Raw genomic sequence first — 10,975 nt, 5'->3', positions numbered from 1 at the left:
TGGTCTCTACCAGGAGTGGGGTCAATTACTGTTTTTCAATTCCAATTCCAACTCCCTTTTTATTAATTCCAACACATCATTGATCAGAATTGTAATTAGCAGTATTCTGTTAAAATGAGCTTCTTACAATGGGAAGAAATGACTTAATGAGTCGCTGTTAGTCAATTAAATTGGTTTCAAAATGAAAGCAGTCGAACAATCACAACAATTTTTATTGCCTCCAAGGAATTGGAATTGATTTTAAAAAGGAACTGGAATTGAAAAACAGGAAAATCAATCCCAACCCTCATCTCTGCACTTACAATTTTTAGAATGTTGTTGCATCAGCATCTAGTGATGAACAATGAATGAAGCACGACAAACATGGAAATAGGAAACATTGGTTGAGAGCAGCCAAGACACCTAGGAGGGTGTGCCTGATAAGGAAAGCATAGCCTAGTGTTGGTAATCATAGATAGGAACGATGTTACACACAAGACAAGGTAAACCTCTGTAATTAATATATACATTTTATAAGAAACTTTGTACATTCATTAAAACCTTTGTGGCGGGCTGGAAACGCTTCTCTTCACTTGGTCATGCTGGAGAGCCAGCCCATTTTAAAGAGGGAGGGCGCGGCCGGCTCTTCTTCCTGAGATGCAAGCTGGCGGAACAGATTTCCGGGTTGGAACGTTTCTTCGACTCGGGGAGCAGATACAGGAGCCCTCTGTGAAGAGACACCACGTTGGAGGAAGAACGTTGTTACTTAATTCCCAGGTAGCACTGCCCAAAATCAAGGGGATGTGCATGATGAGGTAATTACGGAGCAAGGTTTTTAGTATTAGGATTCGCTGCAGTTTACAGTCAATATGAATTTCATAGGACTTTGGGGAAGGCTGAGCTACAGCATCAGTAGACAGAAGACTCACACAGCTTAGAAGCAGCAAGGTCAAGTCAGTCACTGCTTTATATACCCCCAGTTAAAGTTGGGACTTTCAGTCTGTGTTTTACGACAAACTTAATTGGACAAACTTGAACCATGCAACTTTATAGAGCTAAACATCCAGAGACTTAGTATAAACCCTGCAATGAAAGTGTCCCAATCATGTTTTTTTTTCCACCATCTCACCACTCCCTTGTAACAATTTGCAATTATGATGCTTTTGGGCACCAGCTTTGCAAAGCTGCCTATCAATTTATGACAAGCGACTTTTTGTATGCAAGTACATCTTTTTTTTTTTTTTTTTTTTTACTTTCCTGACACAGGGAGCATAGCAGAGTTGGAACTTGAAAACCACAATCTTTTCTTCTAGTAACAGATTTAAATAATCAAACAAACAAACAAAATTCTTTACATGCTTTCATAACTCTTTCACCAAGTCTACCGTCTTTACTGTTCTCTTGAGTAATTCCTCAAGTAGTTTTGTTTCTATAGCTCCATCAGCTGTTAACAACAGGATACTGCGCTCACTATATTAGAATGGCATCTATCAGCTTCTAAAAGACCTAGCCTAACTTTTAAAGGCAAAGAAACCAGACACAGTATAGTGCTACAAAACACAGCTTCATGCAGAGTGCACGATCACGAGGAGAGTGGGTACACTCTCTCTCTCCCTCCCCATGCCGTAAGCACACTGCACACCAAGCTCATCGTACCAACATGAGAATCCAGGGCAGATCATAAGGAGGCATCTCAATGGAGCTGCAACCAGATATGTAACAGCAAAGGAAAACAGCAGCATTGAATACATCTCCTTCACACACTGAGAGACTTAGATTTCACAGGTTATATGTGCTCTTAGTTCAGGCTACAGGACACAGAAGGCACAAATAGAACAGAGAGAGCAGAGTCATAAAGTGATCAAACTCATTTCACTGGCAGAATGCACATGACGTAACTTGAAAATGGTAATTGAAAGGTCATCTGACTTTGATCACCTTACCATTGTGCTCTTTCTTAACTGAAGTGACACATTAATATATTGAATCCAGAAACATCTGGTGTTGTGTAATGAAACCTCCTCAACTCTCGGTAGTGACTTAACCAAACACATTGCTAGCTGCTCTTAACTAGTACCAACCTGGGACTTCTTGACCTCTGAACTCCTGCTGGCTGATTTGGCTCTCTGGGAGCTGGACATGCTCAGTGGCAAGAGCCCGAATCTGGGAGAGAAATCGTTTTAGTGCCTTCACCCAGTACCTCCTAGCCCAGTGGTCCAGTAAGCTTTTTAGCCACAGGTACATTTGTGTATTTGTCAGAAGGTCGAGGGCATGATCATTCTCTTTTTTGACATTTAAATGAACTACTTAATCCGAAATGTGAAAAAAGAACATTAAAAATACAGATTTATCAAACAGAAAAAAGCAGAAATATCCAGTATTCCATTCATACTAGTTGCAAATAACACCTGCTTTTAAAAACAGCTTTCCTCCTAAAGCCTTAGCACAAAGGCTGCCACTGAACCAATTAAACCTCCTCTGAAAGGAGAAAAACACCAATTGAAGTGATAAAATAAAGTAAAAGAGAATCCAGGCATTTCATTCAAGAGCGCTTAGGTATTCTCCAGTTATGTTCTTGTTTCTCCTTGAAGAAAAATGTTTTGTGATTTCCCCCCTTTATGTACCAATTCTAGCAGCTGTTACAGGTACATGCAGTAGCTGGTTCCCCACTCACCGGATCTGGCTAGAGGAGAGGGGCAGGATGTTGTAAGGCTCCTGGGAGTTGACGTTGGTGCTCCGGCTGGTGAACATCTTCTCTGTGCCTGTGAGCAGCCCCAGAAGAACCTGCCCAAAACACAGGGACACAAACTCATTGTTCAGTCTGTTTGCTCTTTGCGTGCAATTCTTTTTGGCGAAATATTAGAACCTGCTTGAACTGGTACCACCAACAGTTTCTGTTCTGCACGTGCTACTGAAAAGCACTAGATTGCACATGTATTCTAGTTATGCTTTAATAGTTGCTATTTAAATCTCAGGCAGAGCCGTGAAGTGAGGGAGGTGGTGGCTGGTGGGAGAACTCACCGAGGTTCTCTGAGAGAGGCGGTTAAGGTTCCTGTTGAGGGGAGGAGTGAAGACATCCAGATCGAAGGGGTCAATGTGGCTCTCTAAGGCGTCAATGACCTGCTGGATTCTGACAGACACAGAGCAGACAGAATGGAGGTTAGGCTACACAATGCTGAGTGAGGAGCTGCCCTGACTTGAGAGGGCTGATCGGTACCTGGGGTCTTGCTGTGTGCGAAGGGTTTTACCCTCCTCCTGCCGTGCGCTCAGGACCATGGTGAGGTAGCGCAGGTCAAACACCAGCTGCAGGGATCGGTTCTGCGTCATCGGGGAGGCACTGTCCTGCTGGGGACAGGAGAGAAACTTGCAATTCAAATCTGCTAGCTAGGTGGCGTAGTGGGTTCATCTCCAAATTTGTAATCTGGATTACAGTGATCCAGATTTTGTAATCCTATATTTTGTAATTTGGATCACAAAATATAGGATTACAAAATTGTTATCCAGATTGCAAGTTTTGAAAAACTGGCCCAGCTGAATAGGTTCCAGGTGAAATGAGTGGCTATACAGTATAAACAGCCCTCAGAGGTCAAAGTGTAAGTGTAAGGTCATAAAACAGACCCATAATCGGCTTCTTATTTAAGTACAACTTTATCTCATGATTGAGTGTCTTCAGTATCTCAATCACTACTGACCACCTTTTGTATCTTTGTAACATCAATGCTATACTCCTAATTTGTCCAGTGTAGTATGAATTCAGCAACCTTGTTGTGCTTGTTTGAAGTCAGTTCGTTGTATGCTAGGATCAGCTCATCCAGGAAGCCCTTGAGCAGTTCCTGCAGGGTCACCTTTGGCAGGGCGTGACCTCCGACCCTGTTCACCTCTTGGCACAAATGAAATAGCAGGGACTGTACATACCACGATGGCTGGGGAAAAAAAGAAAACGTATAAATATGAAAAATAGAGCCAAGAAAACTGGTTGCATCTGAAGAATGCAAATGCAATTCTGTCTATTTGTCCAGCTATTCTCGCAGCATAAACTTTAACCGGGTCCTGCCACTCCTCACCTGCACAGGCAGACGAATCTTTGAAGTGACGCTGTTCCCTGTCTCTGTCTCCTCCTGGATCTCTAACTCCTCCCAGTTCGTGGATGTAGCCAGGATAGAGCCTGCAGTGTCTGAGTGGAGTGTCAATGAGAAGCGATGAACCAGAGCCTGCAGGGAGAAACCGAGTGTGAGAAAATACAACTTCAACATGCACAGCTGTTAAAGTACCTCCAAGGGATTTGTCTGCATCAAATACCAGCAGCTGGACTGGGCGACATGCATATACTCCCCATATACTCTGCACACCGCTCTGTAACACATGCGAACAGTGTACACTTTGGCAGGAAAACCATAGTGATTCTCAGCTGTTATAGAAGCAAGTATGACAAATCAGACTGTATGAGGTTTGTTTATGCATGATATGCACTTTTCATTATTCAGCCTGATCATGTACATGGGGCACACTGTACAGCAGGAGACTGAGAAGACAGTTTCATATACTTCCAGCACACTTCTAAAGAAACGCTGATGCACCCCTAACTACAGATGCCCACACTGAACTGACCTTGGACACAGTGATGCTCCAGATGCGATAGGCCTCCATGCTGTGTTTAAGAAGCTCCTCCCTCACCTCCTGCCACCTGGCCTGGGCGGGGTTCACCTCAGGTGCTTTGCTGCTGCCCTTCCCCAGCTTCTTCCCTACACGCAACGTCTCCCTGGTCACATGATCGCCTGCTTTCCCCATGATGCATTGCTTGAGGTTGGGACAGAGTTCTCCCATGGATTGACAAAGCCGGGCCATGAAGAGGACTGAATTGAGGCTGCTGTCTAAGGGACAGTACCTGCTGGAGCTCTGCAGCCTATCCTGGGCAGCTTTGAGCTCCGACTGGACACAGGAGAGGATGTAGCGCACGCAGGACAGGCAGTGCTCCCGGAGACACTCCTCCACAGTACTGGCGTCCGCGTAGCGGTCAAAGGCAGAGTTTCTCAGCTGGGAGCTAGCGAGCAGGTCAGCGGATTCTTTCAGATTTTTTTCAGGGGGCAAGTAGGACAGGAGGTCGTCCAGCTTGATTTTGAGTTTGGAGTCTAGGGAGCCGCAGAAGCTCTGGATGCAGGGAGTCAGGGCCTGGGCCTTCATAGACAGACCGCTCTTGAGAAGGTGGCTGCGGTTGGAGACGCTCACCCAGGCGGCGTCACTCAGCAGGTCGTTGGGGGCTTCGGACCACAGGAAGGAGGCGATGTCATACTCGAACTGCACTGCTCTACCCTGCCCCCCTGGCGCCGGCCTGGCTGCCAGCTCCTGCAGGGCTGAGACCAGCAGCTGCTTGGAGCTGCTTGAGATCCCGTCCAGTCCTTCTTTAGTCAGAGCCTTGGGGGTTGAAAAAGAACAATCAGTGTGGAAAAGAATTAAATAAAGTGATAGACATATTTTGAAGCCGTCTCTGCTTGCTTTTTGTAACTGACATGCTTGTCACATTTTTTATTGAACGAAATCTTAGGTCCTGTAGTGTCTTTATTGCTGATCAATGTCCTCATCCCTGAGACTCACTTGAGCAAATGAGTTATGTTTTACCATTAGCCACGTCTGAGACGGGTATGACAGAAACAGTAAGTAGAGTTCGCTGCGTATTACCACATTGAAATCCCTGTTTACCGTCAGTGTGGTGTTCAAGTTCCAGGTGACATTTCATTTAGCTTCTCCCTAGCTGAGACTGCGAATGCTGTTTCTGTGATACAAAACACCTGTCCACGGAGCCTACACAGACACCCACCTGCAGGCGGTCAAGGAAGAGCTGCTGTAGGAAGTCCTCCCAGAAGGACAGGGGGTGCTCCAGCAGTCTCTGGCACACGAAGCCCCAGTGCTGGCTGAGTGACTCGCTGGTCAGGAGGTCCCACACCGCATCCCGGATAGCCGCCAGCCCCTTCAGGCTCTTCACGTACACCAGCAGGCTTGAGATCCCCAACTTGATATCCTCTTTACACCTGCAGACACAAGAGGGCAGTGTTACTTAAGTTTTTATAAAGCTGGCATTTCCATACCTGTGCCTGCTTTAAAAGTCATACAACATGTAACCATTTGTTTATGAATAAACAAGGTGAAGTCTAAGTTTGGAAACTACGATTAAGCGTTTGAAGTTATGGATGAAGAAAACGATATGTTTTCTAGATCAATGATATGCACATGAAAGAGCAATGATATGTGCATGAATGGTTTTGAGTATGTGTTAAAGTAAATGAGATAACTAAAGGGACTTTGTGGTAGCCCCATTTTTTTCTCAGTGATCACAGCAGGGCCTCTGTGTGTGGTCAGGTTCCACTCACATGTTGATCCACTGCAGCAAGGTGTCTCTCAGGTGGTCCTGGTTGATTGGGCGAGCGAGGGTCCGCAGCACTGGCTGGAAGTCAGTGACGGAGGACGGCAGATATTTAAACCAGCTGCCAGACTTCATCTCATTGTGCAGGACCTTTACTCCTTTACCTGGGGATTGGAGGAGGGAGCAGTGGCTTATACAAACACCATCTATTTGAATCTCAAATACTGCAGGTGATAAACGGCTACACCAGTTCAGAAATACTGCCCACTCCTACCTGCTGGAGCGGTGCTGGTCTCCAGTGTGGTGAAGAGAAGGCCGGAGCTCAGGGTGGGGTCTGGCAGCTGGCCCTCAGGAGGGGTGTAGAATACAGCGTAGGCCTGGTAAAGGGTGGTTGCTAAGAGTTCCACCAGAGAGCAAACCTGGGCCTTGATACCAGAGTCTGGGGGAAGAGAAGGAAAACTACTTTGGAGTACAGTAAATCTCAATGTAATTCAACTAAATAGATAAAAACCTGTACCCACAGCAAAAGGAAATAAGCAGTCAAACCACCACAAATGTTCAGTCCCTTTGTTTTAGTCTTACCGTGGTGTGGTTGGTTCAGGTGCTGCTGGATGGAGGCTTTCCTGGCCAATAGGAAGTCAGCGAGGGCCTGTCGGGGGGAGCTGTCCTCCAGCAGCATGATGGACGCGAGCGCCTCAGCGATGGCCTGGTCCGACACCGCCCTCCCCTTCAGCAGGGACTTACTCTCCAGCAGGATGGTCGACCTGGGGAGTGGACCCAACAGTATGCAAGTCAATTCAGAGTTCAATCCCTCACACTTAGCATTTCCAAATCAATACATTTGCTTTGCTTTTGGATTTCATCTTGAATATCGGTTCTGTTTTAGCCCTGTTATTTCTGTTGTTTAAGTACTCAGGCACACAATGTAATTTGTTTGTTTAGTTATAGAACTAAAAACACAAACTTACTAATCCTTAAAAAATAACCCCCATTTTATTTAAGTCTTGGTCATTGCTAGGCTTTAAAAGTTGACAAAGTTAACCCCAGACAATACTTTAAACGCAGCACAGAATATAGGACCAGAGGACACTGAAACTGAGACAAATTTAGGACAGCAGAGTGGTGAGGGTATGGAAAGTAAACTTAACCATGTTGTTATTATGAATAATAGGGATCTATTACAAAATGTTTAGATTAACCAGCTACTAGGAACCGGATGAGCACTGATGGATCGAATGGCCTCCTCTCCTTCAGAAATGTTCCTTTCTGTTCTTATTACCCCTGCAATATGAATCATTTCCCTAACTATGTGTGACGCTGTACCTGAAGTGCCCCGCGGCTGCAACCTGCCGCACCAGTATGGGGAAGCGGGAGAGCACTGGGCTGTAGTGGGCCCCACTGGACTCCAGCTGGAGCAGGCTGTGCAGGTGGCAGCACAGCAGGTATAGCTGGGTGGCCCGCAGGTACTGAGCCAACTCCATGGAGCTCCAGATCCGCTCCGGGATTTCCAGTAGAAGCTTGATCTGAGCAGCCATGCTGTAGAACTTCTCCTGGGACTGATGCCTGCTCTGAAGGCATGGAAAAACAGACACAGACTTTGAAGGCACTGGAGCTAAATGAACTGCATTTTCATAGGTAAGTGGCATTCTAATTACCGTATATAGTATTTTTTTTTTTTAAGCAATGGCATTAATACAGAATGTTCCATACAGAATGTCCCAAATTAAATTTCTAATTAAATTATAGTTTTAAATAGTTCATGGGAAAGATGGTACTCAATGGTAAATCATGTGTGTATGTGTATATATATATATATATATATATATATATATATATATATATATATTGTAGCGTGCACGGGGGAAGCCAGCAGCAGGGCTGGTAGGTGACATACAGTGCCTTGCGAAAGTATTCGGCCCCCTTGAACTTTGCGACCTTTTGCCACATTTCAGGCTTCAAACATAAAGATATGAAACTGTAATTTTTTGTGAAGAATCAACAACAAGTGGGACACAATCATGAAGTGGAACGAAATTTATTGGATATTTCAAACTTTTTTAACAAATAAAAAACTGAAAAATTGGGCGTGCAAAATTATTCAGCCCCTTTACTTTCAGTGCAGCAAACTCTCTCCAGAAGTTCAGTGAGGATCTCTGAATGATCCAATGTTGACCTAAATGACTAATGATGATAAATAGAATCCACCTGTGTGTAATCAAGTCTCCGTATAAATGCACCTGCACTGTGATAGTCTCAGAGGTCCGTTTAAAGCGCAGAGAGCATCATGAAGAACAAGGAACACACCAGGCAGGTCCGAGATACTGTTGTGGAGAAGTTTAAAGCCGGATTTGGATACAAAAAGATTTCCCAAGCTTTAAACATCCCAAGGAGCACTGTGCAAGCGATAATATTGAAATGGAAGGAGTATCAGACCACTGCAAATCTACCAAGACCTGGCCGTCCCTCTAAACTTTCAGCTCATACAAGGAGAAGACTGATCAGAGATGCAGCCAAGAGGCCCATGATCACTCTGGATGAACTGCAGAGATCTACAGCTGAGGTGGGAGACTCTGTCCATAGGACAACAATCAGTCGTATACTGCACAAATCTGGCCTTTATGGAAGAGTGGCAAGAAGAAAGCCATTTCTTAAAGATATCCATAAAAAGTGTCGTTTACAGTTTGCCACAAGCCACCTGGGAGACACACCAAACATGTGGAAGAAGGTGCTCTGGTCAGATGAAACCAAAATCGAACTTTTTGGCAACAATGCAAAACGTTATGTTTGGCGTAAAAGCAACACAGCTCATCACCCTGAACACACCATCCCCACTGTCAAACATGGTGGTGGCAGCATCATGGTTTGGGCCTGCTTTTCTTCAGCAGGGACAGGGAAGATGGTTAAAATTGATGGGAAGATGGATGGAGCCAAATACAGGACCATTCTGGAAGAAAACCTGATGGAGTCTGCAAAAGACCTGAGACTGGGACGGAGATTTGTCTTCCAACAAGACAATGATCCAAAACATAAAGCAAAATCTACAATGGAATGGTTCACAAATAAACATATCCAGGTGTTAGAATGGCCAAGTCAAAGTCCAGACCTGAATCCAATCGAGAATCTGTGGAAAGAACTGAAAACTGCTGTTCACAAATGCTCTCCATCCAACCTCACTGAGCTCGAGCTGTTTTGCAAGGAGGAATGGGCAAAAACTTCAGTCTCTCGATGTGCAAAACTGATAGAGACATACCCCAAGCGACTTACAGCTGTAATCGCAACAAAAGGTGGCGCTACAAAGTATTAACTTAAGGGGGCTGAATAATTTTGCACGCCCAATTTTTCAGTTTTTTATTTGTTAAAAAAGTTTGAAATATCCAATAAATTTCGTTCCACTTCATGATTGTGTCCCACTTGTTGTTGATTCTTCACAAAAAATTACAGTTTCATATCTTTATGTTTGAAGCCTGAAATGTGGCAAAAGGTCGCAAAGTTCAAGGGGGCCGAATACTTTCGCAAGGCACTGTAATCACACATGAAAACGTAAGCCCGATATACGCTTCTTGCAAAGGAGTCGTCTCTTTTGTAAGGCGGTATCGGCGCTATGCTTTAGTGCGAGAGGTCCGGTTTTTGCCCACTGTTTTTGTATCAAAATCTGTTTTGGGCCGGGATAAATACACATGGGGGACGTAGAGGGGTTCCCCCTCTGTGAGAATCAACTTTGCAATCAGTGGCCCTGAGCGATTTAACCCCTGAAATACCCCAGCTACTTATTCAATTTGGGTTGCAAAATGTGCGGGATGCGAATAAGAAGCTGGCGAATAAGAAGCCAACTTCAGCGGGCAAATAAGAAGCTGGCCAACTTCAGCATCGTCTCACAAATTATATTTGCGAAACACGGGTCGGGGTTCACCTTTAAAAAAAGCAGGTAACATTCAAATCACGTTACATGTGAAAATATGTTGTATCTCCTTACCTCCATTTTGTTGGTAGCGGCAGGCCCGGTTTTATTCTGTTTCAGTTTGTGACAGTACCGGTACATATCCTGGACCGACTTCACCACACTCTCCGAACACTGGCTCATCTCCCCTATCGTGTCCGCCGCCTCGATCAGGTCCCGGTACCGCTCCCCAACCATCTGCCGCAGCTCTTCCTTCTTCTGCTCGATCTCCCCCCGCACCTTGCGCTCGACCCCGCGGATCTCATCGGTGCTGTACCTCTCGAAAAGCGCAGCCAGGTCCTTGATCTCCGACACCCGGAGCGATTGAACTGGCACAGCAGCCATCACTGTAACAACAACCTGGAACCGGAACCAGGAAGCAGGATCTTGAAGCTGATTAGAGCAGGCGAGGAATTCCCTAATCACATGACAAGAGAGCATTTTTTGTTGTTGTTAACTACTATCTGTATCCAGTAGATGGGGTTGTTGTTTTGTAGTTTTGGCATTGTTTGACGAAAGTTTTCTAAGAAATTGTTTCTCGAGTTAATGTTAGTTAAAACAGGAGCAAGCAAACTTGCAAGCTTCAATGAAACGTCTGAAAAACGTTTATTAAATCTATTGTTGTCATAGAGAATTGCGTTACAGGGAATTGTGCGGCTAAAGGAGAATACACAGGTTTTTGGGTAAAAAGAAAAAGGAAT

The 10,975-nt window shown here is 44.9% G+C and overlaps 1 protein-coding gene across 3 annotated transcripts; it reads right to left on the bottom strand.

The window, feature by feature from the left end:
* Positions 1–194: 194 nt before the first annotated feature.
* LOC117424248 (conserved oligomeric Golgi complex subunit 1-like) lies at positions 195–10,687 on the bottom strand. Of its 3 annotated transcripts, none has more exons than XM_034040429.3 (14): positions 10,311–10,686; positions 7,661–7,905; positions 6,920–7,101; positions 6,612–6,776; positions 6,345–6,501; positions 5,795–6,005; positions 4,588–5,391; positions 4,044–4,190; positions 3,741–3,902; positions 3,197–3,324; positions 3,001–3,109; positions 2,654–2,763; positions 2,061–2,142; positions 195–706 (listed from the first exon to the last, which is right to left on the bottom strand). In XM_034040429.3, exons 1-14 carry the CDS (start codon positions 10,617–10,619, stop codon positions 569–571), a joined length of 2,949 nt encoding a protein of 982 aa, XP_033896320.2. In that variant the 5' UTR covers positions 10,620–10,686; the 3' UTR covers positions 195–568. The 3 variants fall into 3 exon arrangements, with proteins under 3 accessions (XP_033896320.2, XP_033896321.2, XP_058848401.1); XM_034040430.3 differs by having other exon boundaries at positions 3,197–3,321; XM_058992418.1 differs by lacking the exon at positions 195–706 and adding an exon at positions 724–1,681 and having other exon boundaries at positions 10,311–10,687.
* Positions 10,688–10,975: the final 288 nt, after the last annotated feature.

This window comes from Acipenser ruthenus, chromosome 19 (assembly GCF_902713425.1).
Source record: "Acipenser ruthenus chromosome 19, fAciRut3.2 maternal haplotype, whole genome shotgun sequence".
NCBI lineage: Eukaryota > Metazoa > Chordata > Actinopteri > Acipenseriformes > Acipenseridae > Acipenser > Acipenser ruthenus.
This window is presented reverse-complemented; position numbering and strand designations above follow the sequence as displayed.